The sequence below is a fragment of the Lampetra fluviatilis genome, chromosome 29 (assembly GCF_964198595.1).
Source record: "Lampetra fluviatilis chromosome 29, kcLamFluv1.1, whole genome shotgun sequence".
Taxonomy (NCBI): domain Eukaryota; kingdom Metazoa; phylum Chordata; class Hyperoartia; order Petromyzontiformes; family Petromyzontidae; genus Lampetra; species Lampetra fluviatilis.
Window position 1 is genome coordinate 12,037,818 of NC_136303.1, and position 19,831 is coordinate 12,057,648.

The 19,831-nt window shown below is 45.4% G+C and overlaps 1 protein-coding gene across 1 annotated transcript in view; it reads left to right on the plus strand.

Annotated features, from left to right (window-relative positions):
- The first annotated feature begins 3,308 nt into the window (after nt 1–3,308).
- Nucleotides 3,309–19,831, plus strand: part of LOC144943015 (E3 ubiquitin-protein ligase CBL-like) — an 82,281-nt gene continuing 65,758 nt past the window's right edge. The window contains exon 1 of the mRNA XM_078870145.1: nt 3,309–3,766. Coding sequence (XP_078726271.1) covers nt 3,366–3,766 — 401 coding nt within the window. The 5' untranslated portion in view covers nt 3,309–3,365. The remainder of the gene's footprint in view (nt 3,767–19,831) is intronic.

A 19,831-nucleotide genomic window follows, 5' to 3' on the forward strand; every position in this document is an offset into this window, starting at 1 on the left:
TTGTCCTACCGTGTTTCAAATCTGTTTTATGTTCACGGATTCGGTCCGAGACATGTCGTTTGGTTTCTCCAATGTAACTGCTACCACAGAGGCAACTTAGTTTGTAGACGCCAGGGTACTGTATGTCTGGAACCACATCTTTTACAGACGGGATCAGATCACGGATTTTTTGTACTGTGTTGAATCGGACCTGGGAGGGAGGAGGGGGTACCCCCCCTGGTGAGACACTGCTTAACCAATACATACTTCACCTGGAATGAAACTTTCTACAAACAAACTGAGGGCACCCTAATGGGCTCCCCCCTATCTCCGGTTGTAGCCAACGTTTTCATGGATAAATTTGAGACTGACGCCATCCAGACTGCCACTCTACGCCCGACCTTATGGAAGAAGTACGTAGATGACACTTTTGTCATCTGGCCACATGGTGATGAGGAAATTCTTCTGGGATGGATGGTGGTGGGAATCCGGTTTTAGGTAAGCATCCGTATGGGTGGCTTTCCTGTAGACAGAGTGGCTCATTGAACCATCAGGTCTCCTTTTAATTAGGACATCCAAAAAGGGTAGCTTGCCATCTTTTTCGACTTCCATGGTGAATCTGATGGCTGGGTGTATTGAATTGATGTGGTCGAGGAATTGGTCTAGAGCAGGCCGGTCATGTGGCCAGATGACAAGTGGCATCTACGTACTTCTTCCATAAGGTCTGGCGTAGAGTGGCAGTCTGGATGGCGTCAGTCTCAAATTTCTCCATGAAAACGTTGGCTACAACCGGAGAGAGGGGGGAGCCCATTAGGGTGCCCTCGGTTTGTTTGTAGAAAGTTCCATTCCAGGTGAAGTATGTATTGGTTAAGCAGTGTCTCACCAGGGGGGGTACCCCCTCCTCCCTCCCAGGTCCGATTCAACACAGTACATAAAATCCGTGATCTGGTCCCGTCTGTAAAAGATGTGGTTTCAGACATACAGTTCCCTGGCGTCTACAAACTAAGTTGCCTCTGTGGTAGCAGTTACATTGGAGAAACCAAACGACATGTCTCGGACCGAATCCGTGAACATAAAGCAGACTTGAAACACGGTAGGACAAACACCTCAGCCGTGGCAGATCACTTACAATTCAGTGGGCTCACATGACATTGACTTCTCCAAGACAGAGGTTCTCTGCAAGCCATCTGGCTACCATGAGAGATTCGTTCATGAGGCGATCCACATATACAAACACAGAGACAATTTCAACCGAGAAGATGGATTCTGGCTCAGTAATCATTGGAAGGACGTAATAAACCATTTCGGATCTTAACTGATTGTGTTCACGTTTACAGTGACTTTTAGACCGCGTTCCACTCACTGGCATTGACTATATATCTTGTATTCTCCGCAGGGAATGGATTCTTTGCTCCGCTGCAAGTCTCCAACCACCACTCTCCCATTGACTGGCAGTCTATAATGTAGACTTATTCTGGTTCTTTCAGTAATACAATTAAAACAAAAACCACGACGTTTCAATTGCAACACAAGCGGTCGTCATCAGGAAAAGGGGGGTTAGCCTCTAAAGGCAAACTGTTTATAAAGGTTTAGAGATGGGCATAGCCCATTACAGACTGCCAGTGTCCAGCTTAACCATTGCTACAGTCTACATTATAGACTGCCAGTACACTCACCCAGCTTAATAACCAGGCTACAGTTTACATCATAGACTGCCAGTACACTCACCAAACTTAATAACCAGGCTACAGTCTACATTATAGACTGCCAGTACACTCACCAAACTTAATAACCAGGCTACAGTCTACATTATAGACTGCCAGTACACTCACCAAACTTAATAACCAGGCTACAGTCTACATTATAGACTGCCAGTTCACTCACCCAGCTTAATAACCAGGCTACAGTCTACATTATAGACTGTCAGTACACTCACCCAGCTTAATAACCAGGCTACAGTCTACATTATAGACTGCCAGTACACTCACCCAGCTTAATAACCAGGCTACAGTCTACAATATAGACTGCCAGTACACTCACCCAGCTTAATAACCAGGCTACAGTCTACATTATAGACTGTCAGTACACTCACCCAGCTTAATAACCAGGCTACAGTCTACATTATAGACTGCCAGTACACTCACCCAGCTTAATAACCAGGCTACAGTCTACATTATAGACTGCTAGTACACTCACCCTACTTAATAACCAGGCTAGTCTACATCAGTGTTTTTTCGTGTTTTTTTATTATTTGTATTTTTATTCACTTTATTCGTATTATTATATTTCTATCTACGTGACTTTACCGAAAGAAACAAAGAATATAATGAAGGTAAACAAATAACTTTAATAAAAAGGGAGATCTGGCCGCTGGAGGAGATGAGGCCTAGTGGGGCGCTGGGATGCTGTTTGCCGATTTAAACCGGTGTTCTTCATTCTCACAGGGGGCACGTTCGCCGATAGGACATCATCAGTAATGTGAGGGCCGCCACACATTTGACACCATTGTTGGTGGGTTTAACAGCAGCACCATATTGATGGGTCGTGTGTGTGTTTTTCTCACGTTGTGTGTTGTTTGGGGGCCGCGCTAAAGGCCACCAGGGGCCGCCAGTGGTCCCAGGGCCTCCTAATGAAGAACGCTTATTTGGGGCTCGAGACAAGTTGGCAAATATTCTTTGGTTTTTTACCGAAAGAACCAAAGAGTATGGATCCCTGCAGTCACGAAAACTTCAAATCTAGATTGTCAAATATTATTGAAAGGGGATTTCTGTTGAAAATGAGGTTGTGTCTGTGACAGAAACAACTGCGACATTTTTCTTCTTTTGTAAAATACTTTATTTGAGTTATATAAAGTTTATGAGTTGAATATTTTATTTTTTACTTGAAGTAAACAATATTTAACATTTACTTTTGTTCTGGAATGCTTCAGTCGGTCTGAACACACGGGAATGACGCATGTGCGTGATGACATACGAAAGGTTCGCGAGACGTCGTTGCGTTGCGTGCGTGATGACGTCACAACGTCGGCACGTCGCGACTGTGCGTGAACGCAATGACGTCGACGAATGGGCTGCATCGTCGGAACGTGGGCGTGCGATCGCGACGTGCCCGGCGTGCGCGGTGACGACACGTACGTGATGACGTACAAAGGCTCGCGAGACGTGCGTGCGTGATGACGCGATTACGTCGGCATGTCGTGCCTCTGCGTGAACGCGATGACGTCGACGAATGGGCCGCATCGTCGGAACGTGGGCGAGCGATCGCGACGTGCGCGGTGACGACACGTGCGTGATGACGTCACTCCACCGGGGCGGTGATCCTTATATAAGGAGGGGCGCGGAGGGGAGGCGCGGGAGGCCGCACACAAACCACGGAGAGAGGCGAACATGGCGACGGGCCCCAGCAGCAGGCCGCAGCGCCCGCACCTCAAGGAGCGCATCTTCGGGCTCATGATGGACGCGTTCCACGACGCCGTGGGGCCGCCCAAGCAGGCGGTGGACAAGCGGCTGGTGGAGAAGACGTGGAAGCTGATGGACAAGGTGGTGCGCTACTGCCAGAACCCCAAGGTGCAGCTGAAGAACAGCCCACCGTACATGCTGGACATCTTGCCGGACACGTACCAGCACCTGCGACTTGTGCTCGCACGGCACGACGACCGCATGGCCGCGCTGGGCGACAACGAGTTCTTCAGGGTGTTCATCGACAACCTGCTGAGCAAGAGCAAGCAGGCCGTGAACCTCTTCAAGGAGGGCAAGGAGCGCATGCACGACGAGCACTCGCACTGCAGGTACGCGGGGAGAGCGCGGGACGCGAGCGGGCCCCTGGTGAGAAGTGGTGAGTGTGTTGGTGGAGGTGGTGAGGGTGGTGAGTGTGTTGGTGGAGGTAGTGAGGGTGGGGGTGGTGGTGAGGGTGGGGGTGGTGGTGAGGGTGGAGGTGGTGAGGGTGGAGGTGGTGAGGGTGGAGGTGGTGAGGGTGGAGGTGGTGAGGGTGGAGGTGGTGAGGGTGGAGGTGGTGAGGGTGGAGGTGGTGAGGGTGGAGGTGGTGAACGTGGTGAGGGTGGTGGTGAACGTGGTGAGGGTGGTGGTGGACGTGGTGAGGGTGGTGGTGGTGGACGTGGTGAGGGTGGTGGTGGTGGACGTGGTGAGGGTGGTGGTGGTGGACGTGGTTAGTTTGGTGGTGGTGGTTAGTTTGGTGGTGGTGGAGGTGGCGAGGGTGGTGGTGGTGGAGTGGTGGAGGTGGTGAGGGTGGTGGAGGTGGTCAGAGTGGTGAGTGTGGTGGAGGTGATGAGGGTTGTGGTGGTGGAGGTGGTGAGGGTCAACTGTATTTGTTTATTCAGACACCAGGAGGGTATCATTTACATGTGGTGTTGGTGGTGATTATGGTGGTTATCCTCAGGGTGGTGCTTGTGGTAGTAATTGTGGTGGATATGATGATGGTGGTGTTGGTGGTGGAGATGGTGATGATGGTGTTGGTGGTGGAGATGGTGGTGTTGGTGGTGGTGATGGTGGTGTTGGTGTTGGTGGTGGAGATGGTGATGATGGTGGTGTTGGTGGTGGAGATGGTGATGATCGTGGTGTTGGTGGTGATTATGGTTGTGGAGGTGATGCTGCTAGTGGTGATGATGATGGTGGTGGAGGTGACAACTTGCAACGGTGTGATCACTAAGATGTACTGATAATCGTATTGATGGTGACCATTAAGTCCATCTACTGCCACTGTGTTATGATGCTGGTGAGGTTGGTGGTGACGGTCACAAAACAACGATTTCATCACTCGCGTACCACTGTTTTATTTTGTCCTGCAAACTTGTGCATTCCTCGTGTTATTCTTAACTTGGGTCCATCTTTTCAGCCTTATCTGTAAAGTTCTGAAAATAATGTATCGTATTTAATTTTCACTGTCTGTTAAAATAGCTCATCAGAAAGTATAACATGGAAAACATTTACGTTTAAACCTATAATTGAACTTTCTAAGCTTCATGTCTCCTTTTGTTGGAAATAACCATGGTTGAGCATGCCTCTTATGATTTGTGTTTTAGCGCACTCCGGGAAACCTAATTTTAGCAGTCCGTCTTTAATAAATGGGTTGATAATATAGTGGGGTTTTTTTATCATTGCCTTGTTTTGAGAGCTTGGATGACTGCTTCAATTTCCACATGAAATGCAGGCGAAATAATGGCAACAGAGATTCCAACACTGTCTGATGACCGCAGTGACACCAATAACTATTTATAATCACGATCAGTCACCGACATTTGACGGTACCAAAGATTATAACAATAACTAAAACATGCAATTCGTAATCACATACATCACTAATAACAAACACTCGCTGAAGAGTGACGCTCATTAACGAATGCAGTCACGAATACGGAAAAAAATAACAGCCATGGCACCAAATAATAACAACATCAATCGTTACTAATAATCACAACCTCTATTAATCGATAACTAACCGAACAGCAGTCGTGGTCTTCACCAACACCCCCTCACTCATTCCGTTTGTAAATGAATCGCGATGTCTCCGCATCGTTGTTGATGCCACAAAACCAAACGGCGCCCTTTGGGTTATCCCCACTGGGCGTGAGCGCTCGTGGAATTTCCACGTTGCTTCGACGGTGCCCCAAATGTATTTCCCTTGTCCATTGTGCCCACCCCCCGCATGCGTGGAGCAATGAGACGCGGCGTTCACAGAGTCAGCGCGCTCTTTGGGGTGGCTAAAATACCACCACTTTGTGGCAATTGAACAGTGGTGGTTTCTATAGGAGATACGGGACCCCCATCGGAGCAATGTTTAATTTCCACCACTGAATGCACAGGGGGAGAGACTTTTGAGTGTAAGTGTTGATCGTGAAAATATCTTATAATCAAATTGAGACGATTTTCTTAACTAGTATTTTTCTCAGTATTTTGCCTAAGTTTGTTACTGCCGTGAATGTTGCTTTGTGTCAGTGAATGTCTACTCGTTTAATAAAAAACAAGCAGTGTTATATTTTATAAATCCCAGCAATCGCTGTCCCTAATCACCCCAATGTGTGCCCAGCGTTAAAGAAGGTCATGGATTGGTATTGGCAGTTCTAATATACTGCGTGTTGTAGCACTGCCTGTACAGTGTATTTGCATCATGCACACATTAGGTATTCCACGGTGGAAGTTTGTCACAAATGAAAAAGAGCTATATAGCTCTTTGTTTATAGTTTAAATTTAGCAATAGTACGTTTTCCTGAATTGATCAAGGTTTATACGAGTTTGGGAAATAATATGGGAAGGAATTAGAAAGTTAAAACCGTTCATGTGCAAGTGGATTATTAACATTGCAGGTTAGTGAAAGGTGGTGGTGGCCTGCATCCAGCAGTGGATTGACCATGGCTCTTGATGATTAATCTTCTAGTGAAGGTGAATATTGTGAGTAAACTGTAATTTGTCATGTCTCTCTCAAAAGATCACCTTGGGCGCAGGAGCGTGGTGGCATGCAGGACATCGACTTGCGTGCAAAAACATGATGTGGAACACAGGAAGAGCGCAAAGCGTAGGCGTGAAACGGTTGTGAAAAGGCAAATATCGATCCAAATGTTACTTCAGTTATTTAACAGTAACAGAACTATTGAAGTGTCATAGGCTTTACGGTAAAACTTAAGAGGAAATGCAGAAACGGGTATGTTGCCAAGATGTGTGCTAAATACAGATAGATATTTTGCAAACCTTTAAGATGTACATGTCATGTGTACAAAGCGATGTTGTCGGTTGTCCTAATTCCTTGTAGTTTCCAAAACGCATTCCTGTCTGATAGTTGTGTGTTCTGAATGACATGAGTCACGAGGAGTAGAGACAGTCGTCTATCGAGATGCCATTCCCTTTAGCCTCCATTGGGAAGTTGTACGTTAAAGATCTGAGCTTGACGTGTGACTTCATAGGGATGTGTCACGGTAACTACGCATGCGTATGCATGCACGATCGCATATTGATTGCGCTTTTACAGAGCCAGGCACGTATAACTGTACATGAATGTTTAACATGTTATATTAACAATCATCCTCGTCATCAGCCATTATAAATCCACTGTTGGATTAAGGTCTTGCCAAGCTGTTGCCATCTCTCCCAGTAATGCAATGCTACATCCTCCCAGAACCTGCACATGCATTGATTGCATCGCTCCATTTCCTGATCTCTTTTGTTGACGTACTCTCTAGGACGCGTTCTATTCATTGTCTGCCATTATTTTACTTTTCTTGACCATCTGCCATCATCCTAGTGATGCCCAAGGCTGCTTCCTTTTTTAACAGTTAAATTGTGCCTTCACCTCCCGTGTGTTTTCTACTCCCAAGTGTTCCTCTCTCTGTCTCTCAATGCAATTCGAAGCATTGCATCTCTGCGTCTTCGCGCAGGAACACAAATGCTGTTTTAAAAATTATATTACATTTCCATTGAGCCAGTATCTGACATTTGCCGGTGTGAAAGTCCAGTGCAGTACACCAGTTCTTAGCTTCGCACCCGTTCATTACAACAGCAAATGGTATAATTTTGTACTACATGAATGTGGTCTTTGGTTCCACTCTTTCGGCTGGCATTTGTTGACGGTCGTTGCATGAACACGCTTTACTGGTGCGTTCAATATATTTTACTTGGCACTTTTTCAAGGAGAACTACGCATGAATTATTTGAAAGTAACTTGAATGAAAGTTTTAATTGGGTCCAAGTATTGTACGATAATCTCATTGTAAGGGCTGAGAGCGACACTTAAATATGGCAGAAAATATCACAACAGTAGTAAACTGTGAACCGGGGCGTGTATTTATACCATTTGCCTTAACTATAACAGTGACAAGGAAGTCTTGTGTTTTTAGAACATGGTTTCCTTTCACTGGTGGTGGGCAGTGAATAGTTGGTAGTTACTTGCGCTGTGCTAACTAAACTAGACTATTTTTTTTATTTTACCAGGTAAGGCCCACTGATCTATACAGCTCTTTTTCAGAAGTGACCTGGCCACAAATGATAGCTCAACAAAGTGGCTTATGTGGAAATGTATAGTAGTCAAATACTCTAAACGCATGTTGATTCTAAGTGTGGTGGGAAAAACCAGAGTACCCGGAGAAAATCCATGCCACCATGGGGAGAACATGCAAACTCCAAATATACAGCAGCAGGCGTCGGGGGCGGGATCGAGCCCACAGCCTCCTGCATACCAGGCGAGGGAGTTAACATCTCTCCACTGCAGCTCGTTAAATTCTTTAAAACATGCGGCGCAATAGTCTGCGTGGAAGTGTTTCATGTGTTTGTTCAGATACATGACGTGAGTTATCCTGGTCCAAGGACTGATCATGATCATTATAACTCGGGTTGCACATCGCCTCCGCGTGTGGCTGGGAGCAAAGGCCAAATCCAAGCTAACATGTAAAAGGATGTCGGTAATTGCGTACAATAATAAGGGACTCTTGGTTGATTACAGATTTAATTTGTTAAGTAAAAGTGATTGAACAAGGGTTCATGTGTCGTGAATGTTTATAGTTCCATCTTAATGTTTGTGCTGGGTTAAATATCTTGATTTACGTGTTTTAAAATAAATATTCTTGAGTTAGAGATTTGCATGACGTTAGACCTATTTTAAGTTTTGAAAATATATTCGTGAAAACATTTGACTACTTTTACAGATTTCCTGTCAATAATTCTTGATACTGAAAGTTTTTGAGATATTGTTTGTCCGAGCGCAGCGACACTGAAAGAACTGACTGTTGTTTTCTCTTGAAATGTTTCGATTTTTTATTTTATAATTATATGCAAACATCATCTCATCACATCAGTTCACAAATCTGATGACTATTTTCAATTGTGTTTTTGAATGTACATTCATGGTTGTTATGATTGAAGAAGAATTATATTGCATCACAATTGCTTTAATAATTGGAAAAATCGTATCCCCCCTCCTGTGTTTGTGGATTACACAAAGCTATTTTAGAAAGACAAAGCATGAACGTAGAACATACACAAGCTGTCTGATCATCATTCACTGCCTTGACACTTCTTTGTCTCCTTACACCAAATTAGCTACAAAGCATTGCGCAATAACCCCCACAGCTGCTGTATTTACAAAGCAGGGTCCTGTTACTTCGCTCTGTGGCAGTAATTTTCTCCCGCTTATTCTTATTTCGTACTGCTGCTGATTATACATGCGGAGCAATAACTAAACACTCACATTCAGGTGGTAAAGTGCGGATAACCACATCAGGAGTAGCAGAGTGTATCGCTGTGTCTCCTTCGTATTTGTGGATCGGGGCACTGCGTCGTTATATGATGGTAGGGTCTGTACTGGATGACCACACTGGAGAGTTTTTTATTTTTCATTTGTGCATCCGGTATCCACATCTGGTCATGGTTTGTGCAGTGGATGCGATGCGATTTAGCATGGACCATGAGCTTCGTGGAAGATCAAACCCAGCTTTAGGTCTTTCCTCCCTCTGATGCTCCATTGCCAATTGGGGACATCCATCCACAGACCTGACACTTTTTTACAACACTTTAAATAGGCCTACTCTTACTCCTGGCATCCATAGTTGGAGATAATAATTTTTACAGGAGTTCATTGAATGTTATCCGCAGCAGCCATGGTCAAGCCACTGCTGGATGAAAGATTTAGAAAACCATCCCCCAACCAGTCCTGTGATGCAAGTCCATCCCGCACGCTCACATCAGCTGATTTAATAGTTCCATCTCCGTGGTGGACAGTGGGTGAATGCCTCCCCTACCACATTTCAGTCATGGAGGTTGTTTGACCATACTTTACAATGCTGCTGCTTCGTGAGGGTTGGCAAAATGTGTGCCTGGTACCGCTTAAAGTAAAACTCTCCACTGATGTTAACCATGGCTGGGAATCGAACCAAGCTTTCCCGGTTCATCCTGTAGTGCGCTCACTACTGCACCACTCTTTTTCCCACGACGGCGTTGACAAGTTTATACGTGATTTATTCAGAGAGTGAATGCTGTACGACAAGTACTGTTGTACAGCATGCACTGAGATATTAGTACATTTAACAATGACGGGTGAAGCTGGATTCAAGCTCGTATTCCATCAGTGTTTTTAATGTGTAGTGGAATTTTTTTTGTGAATGTAAAATATGTTTTGAGTCAGCCGATAGCATGTGAATCTCTTGGATTTGTGGAGTCAATAGTGCATTTCTAAGTGGTGTGTTGGCAAAACAACAAAACATCCTCCCGGCTAATGAGAATCCTCACTGCGTGGACAAAACATTTTTGCCAGCTGTGCGGTAATTGTGAAAATCGGCTAGTATAGTCGGAGGCATCGTGGGAAATGCACATGTTTGTGTGAACTTCTTTCACACCGTATGTAGCCAACCATGCTAATCGGAAGTGCTGGATATTTATACACGGCACCAGATATTCATTCATGCGTAAAGATTTTGGATGACAAGTCCTGTGGTGAGATATATATGGAATGCTAGCCATTTCCTGTCCTGTGTGGCCTAATATTACATCTCGAGCTGTACTGTGTGTCAGTGTGTGGTTGATACCTGCCAGGAACGATGAGATACACAAGCTGGTTGCATGCTGTCAAGGAAGTTAGTTCTCATTGAGCTTGTGCTTTAAATTATTCTTGTTGGTTACAAAAGGCAAAGCTTCATATTTTGAACATATTTCGTATGGAAAGCAGTAGTTTGTATCTTGAAGATACAGATTTAAATTATAGTTGCCTTTTGGGCAAGCGCTAACGAGGACCCCCCATAGTGTCAAGGTTGACGTCCTCTGTATATATGGGGCTCCCAGAGACAGATGGCAGCAGTGAATGTTACGGACTACTTCACTGTTGAGTCCGAGACAGGACAGAACCAGTCTACGGTTGTTTTGTTTCTTTGCTCTCTTTTGGCATGGCCACATTTTTCGGTGCTTTGACTTGGTGGACTAAAATGGCAAAATGGCCAAACATGCAGTTCTTTAGAGTTGGTGGTCTGGATAAGACTTGAGAGCTTTTGTACATGCAGTGCACATCTTTGTGCGTTTAAATCTATACTCTTACTTTGTACAAAACAGATAAGTAAATAACATTAAGGTTTTTTTTACCATCACAATTAAAACACTATTTCGCCCATTGACTAAAGGGCTTTATGGATTGATACACCCACATTTTCCCCAAACAGGAAAAACTTATTTTGAGCGTCTTGCTAAACTTAGCTGAACGTAATGTTGGGCTCTGGCAGCCTTCGTGGGTGGCTGCTATTGCCCCTAACACTGGCTTACTCGGTAAGCATTTTTAACAATGTGCACCCAGTTGACTATACTCAATAAAATGAACTTGTCAAGGTTTTACCTTTACTAATATAATAATAAGAATATATTTTTAACACACTTTTGCCATATGAACTGGACTACCCAATGGTTGATATTTTGTTTAACACGTAGGCTTTCGCGACCAATATTGTTCATAATCAACGATTTTTGGGTTTAGATCGCGTTATTTATAAATATTTTGGCAATAAAGCATTCCCCATTATGTTATATTCATAGCAATTCACTGCACCAGCACATTTAAGTCATGGCATGTTTTTTTCATTCATAAGAATTCAGTGGACGTGCCCAAAACGCAAATGCCTCAATTTGGGCATCCTCTGAATTTATACATGTAAAAGGAGAAATTTTCAAAGCTACTTTGGCCGGTTTGTATGTAGTGCTGTGTTTTAAAAGTCCAAGTAAATTCCCCGAACTTGGATAGCTATATTCTGAGACAACATAACTCGAGCCTTCCAAGACTACAAGGTGCCCACCCCAGGATGATGAAGACTTCCCGCTCCAAAGTGACGATGGCGACGGCGATTCCCCCACAACAGCAGCCCAGAGCCCTCCGTTCGTGCCGGCTCTTATCCCCCTCACGACCCGGCCCCGAACCCCCTCTCACCGTACCTGGCCCTGTTCGTCTCTGCCCTTGTTACAATTTACAACCGATAGGTCCCGTGCTTCCCCTCCTGTGACCCTATCAACTCTTGTCCATCAATCATTATTAGCAACCACTTAGGTCCCACATTACCCTAACGTGACCCTGTGTTCCCGTTACGTTAATTAGTAACCATGGCCACGGGGAGCCGTACTGTCCCTACATCACCCCGTACTGTCCTTACATATATGTTCACTGTTTCCAGTGTCTAAAGGTTGTAATTGAGGATTAAATGGTTGTGTAGAAACTACTTTCTTAATCATCCATCGGCCACGGTCAATCCTCTATTAGATGAAGTTCTCTCCAATCTACTGCCACCTCACAATCTTGCAACATAAGAATGCACTTTGCACCTGCACGTGAACTGATTACATCGCTCCATCTCTCATGTCGTAATTCAATCCCTTGTTATGATGCTTCACTGTCAGCCATGATTTCTGATAGTGATGTCCTGGTGATGTGCGAACTACTTATACCATTTAAAGTATACATTTGACATCAAGGTGGATAGTAGTTTATTTACTGAACTGTGATGAATCTGATGCCCTTACATTTTACCATCGGAGTTTTAATATGTATTTTTCAATTACAAATTGAAGGGCTTGGCATAACATAAGTTGTACGTAATGCTTTCCTCTCTTTGGACACATGTATTTATAGTTGGGCAAGACTCCATGTGTTTTGGGGGCATGCTTATTTGTCTAGTTAGACTGTCTTGAGGTTTGGAGGAAAGGCCAAACCGCAGACTCCCCCCCCCACTACACTCTGGGAGAATGGAACGGTTACGCATTCACATTTGTGGGCTCGCCCCTCTCATGGAAAAGCCACGCTGGCGCAAGTCTGAGGAGACCCAGATATCCCCGCTGTTCATATTTGTCGTCTTTTGCAATTTGCATCAATGTTGTGACGGAAAATGCTTGGCATTAAAAAGTTATGCTTTAACCCCCCACCCCCCGCAAGGGCCTCGCCGCTTTGTTCTCTAGTAGCAGATATTTTGATATCGGATTGTGTCCTAGTGTCCTTTTAGGATCTCTGTCTTGCACATCCATAAGACTGGGGTTTCTCAGTTGACCCCGTGATGCCACGGGGTGGAGGGGGTTGCAGAAATTCTTCGGTGTGTCGTCACCTCCTCGTCCTTTCTCTGTCCGGCCTTCCTCATCTCTCTTCCTGTTCATGTCCCTCTCTTTTTGGGTCTCCAAATTTGTCTCTCTACTTATGTCCTCTGCCTTTCACCCTATTTCTTTTTTATTTCTCGTGAATCTCTCCGCCCGAGGTACCCCCCCCGCCCGTTTCTACGCGGTCGCTTATAACACGATCTGGTTTGAACCAGTTATTCTTTGTAATGGTAATACTTCTGTATTTTGTTCTTATACAGAATTCCAGTTGCTTTTCTGCATGTAGTTTGGTACCGACTGCAAAATATCCAATTACGTTTAGGCAAATGTATTATTACACTGTAGATAATTGGAAACTTAACAATTTAAGTTTAATTGCTCGTCATGACTGTTTGAGAGGTCCAGCCAACTGTACTTGTGACCGGAATATTGTGAAAGTGTGTAAACATGCTTCCCTTTATTTCCGCTTTTGTGTTTTGTTCCCATTATTTTTTAGGAAGCTGGCATTGACATGTCTGGTTGATAAGCTGTTACCGAATGAAAGAATTTGGCAACTGCTACTTCATATTAAAATGGTCTTACAAAGGAAACGATCATCTCAAATCGATACACACTTGTTGTAGTCGTCCATGTGTTTGAAAATATACGTAAGATGTAATGAAATGCATCTCCCGGAAAAAATGATTCCAGGCGCATGTCAAATTGCGCGTATCTTATGTGTCTTGTAGCACGTGTCGGAGCTCGCGTCGTGAACGTGTTAAGGGGTGACTGTACAAGACAGTACAGCACTCCCATATCAAAGTCAATGTGATTTCCTGCTCAATTGGGCAGCGAGGCGGTGGTCATGTCCTGTTTACAGCCATGCGTAAGTGGTGGAAATTCCACAATCCTATGACGGGGGTGAGTCTTTCCATAGGACAACCATTGTTCACTTCCCCACAATATGATATGTATTTTATCGACCTTGGAGAGATGATGGGCTGAGTCAACCGCCAACCAGGATTAGAACCTGCAACCCTCCGATTGCGATTGGCTCTGGTGAAGCTATGATGCGCGTCACTTCACAGGCAAAGCGTTTTCTCAAAGTCCCCGAAGCTCCCTTGAGTGGACCAGCTGGGCGGACTGTACAAGTTGGGATTTATTTATTGCTTCCATTCAGTAACGATTATTTTATTGGTCGCCTTTGTTTCATTACGCACTTGCACTCGAACAAGTGTGAACCATTTGCAATCTCTCTCCGAGAACTCTGCGGCAACTGGCGAGCTGCGGATTGCATTGCAAGGCGCGCGCGGGGCGAACACATCGCCTTATCTGCACCCTGCAGGCTGCACAGTGCAGTGCCCACACGGCTGCGAGGGAAGCTCGCGGCCCACTTGCGGTAACTTTCCTGCTGACCCAGCCACGCGGTGAGCAGAGGTTTCTGATAACCAAGGTTGTATCGGCCCCGCGAGCCGGGGGGGGGGTAGGGGTGGGGGGGGTCTGTCGGTACCACCTGGGTCGCCAAATGGTACCCAGTGCCCGCCGTGGGCAGAACGTTCAGCGTCCGTTTTGCAGACGCATTTCCTTCGCTTTGTTTGTCGTGTTCGTAGACGTTGCGTATCGCATTAATTTCTGTTAAAGCTATAGTTTCCATATAAAACATGCTACGGTACCCTTTTTATAAGAACTTATTTCTCGTTTAAAAAGCTACCACAGTGCCCTTTGCTGTCACACACGTTTGTGATCTAGAGATACTGTGCTTCAAGAAAGTAAATTTTGACATTTGCCACCTTGGATGGTACAGATGCGACTCGAGGACCGAATGCCCAACTCCACTCTGCCTCGTGTGATGAGCTAACTTGTGTGCCACTTGGCCACACTTAACCCATTTGATTCATACTGACGTACGTGTACAGGTGGACGGTAGAGCACTGTTCCACGTGGGGTGGGTGGTGGCACTTATTGGGCCTTATCTGGCAAAATAATAAAAAATCTTTGTTATTAATAGCAGACGCTGAGGACAGGAAGTTGTGCTCCATCTCGCATCCCCGCATCGTGTCTGAACCCAGCAACCCTGGTTCAATTCTCAGCCACGGCTAACATCAGTGGGCAAGTGATACTTGAACCGGTGGTCCTTGCATTTGCTCCCTCCACTCGCTAAAAACAAATGCCAGGGCACCTGCAAGCACTGTGGTTCTGCATGTGTGGCAAGTGTTACATTTGAGGTTTTATTACCTTATTTTGAAATTATAATTAGTATTTCTCACGTAAAAAAAGTTGTTCCAGAGTGGAACATTTTGTGGCTGAAACGTAGCTCGGCTTTTAACATAGGAGGAGTCGATGGGAAAACAATGATCGTTTAAAGGAGTTTTCGCTTCCCCGGAACGCATCCTCGCTCGTTAAGCGAGACGCGCCTGTAATTCGTGTTTTTTCCACATTAGCAGCTCTCCGCCACTTCATCGCGCACAAGGAGGAGGCTCCCCCCGCCCCCCATTTGAGGAAGTATGGAGCGCGTGCTCACGGAGGGCACCCATCCACAATGCGTGCTCTTTGCCTCGTTGCGACTCTGGCTCGCTTGTTTTTTTCACATTCTAAAATTAGGCAACAAAAAGTATTTAATTATAGATACATTTAAATTCAAATTGTGACCACACAACGTCATTTCCTTCCGTGCCGATTAATTAGCACACGAGCTGTCTTCCGGGTGGAATTTTTGGGTTGAAATAGTTTTTTTATATTTCAGTGATTCTTTCCAGCATACCTTAAATTATAGCTTACGCGTGCGTGGCTTTTAGAGTTTTTTTTGTGATGCAGTTGCAATTATACTGCATAAATGGCATTAAGTATGCCGTGTAAAGATACAGACGAAGGCAGTGAGAATCATTCTTGCGTGTGTAATAAAAGACTCCGTCAGGCGATGCTGGTCTCCGTTTGTCTTTTATTCAGGTTCTTCTCCGCACCCCCACTGGCCTCCTCGGACCAGTGTCATCTCGCGCGCGCCCCGCGCACGCTCCCTCTCGCGTGCCACGCACGCTCTCTCTCTCGCGTGCTACGCACGCTCCTCCGTTAGCTCCTCTAATTCCCGTACTCAGCACACCGCTGGCCGACGGCGTGCTGAGGTCCTTCGGCCACGTGGCCGATGGCGCGGATCTTTCCTCACCACTCAACGTGACTCAGCCTCTTAACTTCCCCGACTGCCCCGATCTCTTCCGGGCTCCCACTTATATACATTCCCCCCACGTGACCCTGCCTCCCCTTCCGGATCGTCAGATCCGGCCTTCCCATACTACCCTGCTGGCTCCGCCCCCATTCACCGCGCCTCCCATTGGGGCCGAGGTGAACGGTTGCCCCTCCCACACGCCCCGCAGACCAGGCTCCGCCCCCCAATACCCCGGGCCGTGTGATTGGACCAGAGGCCAGCAACAACCCCATTTATGCTCGCATTACACGTGTGAAGCAATCACAGTGTTCAACGTACACTTGTAGCTGGCAGTTAAATGCCACGCAGGCTTTTTCAGCATGTAGCCGTTATGCTAGCTTCACTGCACAGAATTAGAATCTTTATTTAATCTGGAGGAATCTGATGAGCTATAAAGCACTTTTTTTTAACACATGTCCAGTATAACCCACACAACCTTGATTGAAAGATGGAAAATTACTGTACAGGATGGTCAAGTTGTCTTGTGACCCCCGTTTCTCTAAAACTTAACATTTTAAAAGTAAAAGTTTATTTAAAACAAAACTAAAAATGCAAAATTGTTAGGGGTCAATTGAGGGGGTCACAAAACATCTGCACCACCCTGCACAGTCGAAATGTTGCTCCGGAGCCATCAGTTGCCACAATTTCACACGGAAGCTATTTCACAAGCTGCACGTATGGGGCACATGCGGAAGTTAATCATTTCAAACGCCACTCGCTTATATTTTGTCCTCCTAATTAAAATAACCTCCAAACAAGACTAACACGAGCTCGTGAGAGTTATAAACGCGACAAGTTCGGGTAAAACGTTAACTCTGTTAACTTTGGAGGCGGTTGAGGATTCACTGTTAATAATTTGCGAGGCATTGGGTGCTAATGAACATTTTAACAGCGCCCAATGTAGTTCTTGAGCCCATTGCTCACAAGTGGCATTTAGGTACATTCCTGGGTGGCCAGTTGTTAACATCGATATTCCTCAAGCGTTATCTCTCGATCATAAAAGTGTATGATAGCAAGTTCACTGTGGTAACTTTGAATGATAATACATGTTCTTATTATTATATGAGGTATGTTTGATGGAGAATATAGTTTGAGGAAAAGAACACTTCGAATGTGATACGAAACCTCTACAACTACATTCCAATTCATCGGAAGTGTGTCCCAAACTGACTGCTTGCACGCCAAGTGTTCTGCTTGCGGTGGATTCTGGGAAATGTTTCCGGCCCCAGGTGCTACCGACCGAGCCCTTGGCTCGTGAGCTCATTTTTCAGTGAACTGGCTCTCCAAAAAGAGGACCTCGTTAGCCATTGCTTTTGTTGACTTGGAGTCCACTCAAAGAGCACCTGTAATTCAGGCTGCTATGCAACATTGCAATGCCATGGTAGTGAAACTGGCTATATCTTCCAATGTGTTATCCCTGCGAGGCCAAGCCCATCTGTTTCCCGAGTGCTCAGAAATCGTATGAATGATCATGTCTGATGCTGCACTTGCATCCGTAATGTACAGATATAAATATAGACTTGGTCAATTGTCGGTTATACAGAGTAATGGGGAAGAGTGATTAGGCCTGGATAAAACAAACACACTTGATATAGACCATATGCAAAGTAGGCTGTGGAGACTTATTGTCTATTTACGTAGAATGAGCGTGTGGGCTGAGGGTGTCATCTGTTTTTATTGTTTCTTGAAGTATCTGTTACTGAGTCACAAGTGAGATGCAGTTAATAATAGAACCAGTGTCCATGAAACATGCAATTGAGAATCCTGTTTTTATTATTTTTCTAATTTTTACAAGCACGGTTAAGCCGCTAAGTAGGCCAGATTATCGGCACATGAATAATCTTGCGTTAACTGTATACAGCATATATGCGACCGCAGAAAAGAGCCTAAACGACCGCTGCAAATAATGCCATGTTATTAAAAGTCCTCACGGTAAGTTAGTGTAAAGCAAACGGTAAACACCGGAAAGCACGATATGCAAGCTTAACCAACTGTAAGTTTAAAAAGCTGATTATGCTCTTAATCACCAGAAACGGTCTTTGCATGTGTAAAAAATAGTTCGGCCCAAAAGTTACGGTTTTTATCAGTGGCAGAGGTCTGAGCGCGTGACGTACGGCACGGCAGTGTGGAACATGCTACTTTTTATCTGCAGGAAATTGTGAGAAACCCAGCATGGCAGGATAGTGGTATTTAGAAATGTATACATCCACATTTCTTATGAATGATGCTTGCCCCGGTGTAATGGTAGCGCGCTGCACTTTGCAATCCAGAGGTGGCACCTTTGAATTGCTCTCCCAGAGCAGAAAAGTGAAATCGGAGGCAAGTTTCTTAAATCCCCCCCGTCCCTGTCCACCCAGTCGTATAATTTCACGCGCCACAGTTAGTTGAGAACGGCAGGTTACGCATGGTAGAGTAAAGTGTGGGTACTCCCATTTTTTCCACGGTGTCTGGCCAGCGTCAAAGAGTAGATGAAATACCCTCCTCGAGCAGTGGCGTTTGGAGGCAATTTCAGGGCTGCACCTTATTTTTTCTTCTGTGCTTTTTTGAGAGCAGCTGTTTGTGCTGCGCCCCGTGAGTAGTTGGGAAGGAGCAATGGTGGGGGGGTGGAGGCACAGATGCCTTGTTTCGTGACAACCTCTGGGGCGTGTGAGCTCAGCCAGCCCAGAAGTAGCAGGAAAGCACGAGTCCACGTAACCCGGACTCCTCCAACTATGAAACTCTATGGGCTCAGCCCCTCCCACACTAGCCTCTATGCCCCCCATTATCGACCCACCACAGCCAATGGGGGTGAGGAAGAGATCTTAACTTGGGTTTGTTAAACGACAACTCGTGAACTGTAAACAATTTTCATAATATATTCCCGGAAATTCAGGAACCGGCAATCAATGTAACTCACTGACCCGCCCCTACCGGACATCTGTGACATAGTGCTTCATAGAATCCTCCAGGAGAAATACATATTTTGAATCTGAATTCAAAAAAATATTTAGTCATGAATGCACTGGTTGCCTTCTCTGTGTGACTAGGTCGAGGGTGCCTCCCTGAATTTTCTACCTTGCCTGTTAACGCCACTGCGGGCAGAAGGGCCTCAACTGGAGGGCTTTCCAGATGAAGCCCTCTGTTGAGCCCTGTGAAGCACTCTACTTCTCTGTGGCAGTGTTTGGGTTTGGAAGATGCGTACTAGTGGCAATGTTGATGCAGGTTTCCTAACTAAATATGACTTCTTGAGCTCTTTACGTAGTAATATGTTAAACGTTTCATGTAAGGCCATGTATGAGCCAGACTTGCATGGCTACTTGTTTCGCGGTGGTGAAATGTGAATTACCTCACCTGGTTTGCAGGAGGTCGTGGGTTCGATCCCGACCCTGACACTAGCTTGTATATTTAGAGTTTGCTTGTTCTCTTTCCCCTTGGTCATGTGCAATTTTCTCCGGGTCCTCTGGTTTTCCCCTCCATATTTAGATCAACATGAGTATTTGGCTGCTATAAATTTCCAAACGATAAGCCACTTCGTTGAGCTATTATTTGTGGCCAGGTCGCTTCTGAAAATAAGCGACACAGTTCTGTAGGTCTTACCTGGTCAAATACAAAGTTTAACTGCATCCTATGGTTATCGGTTACT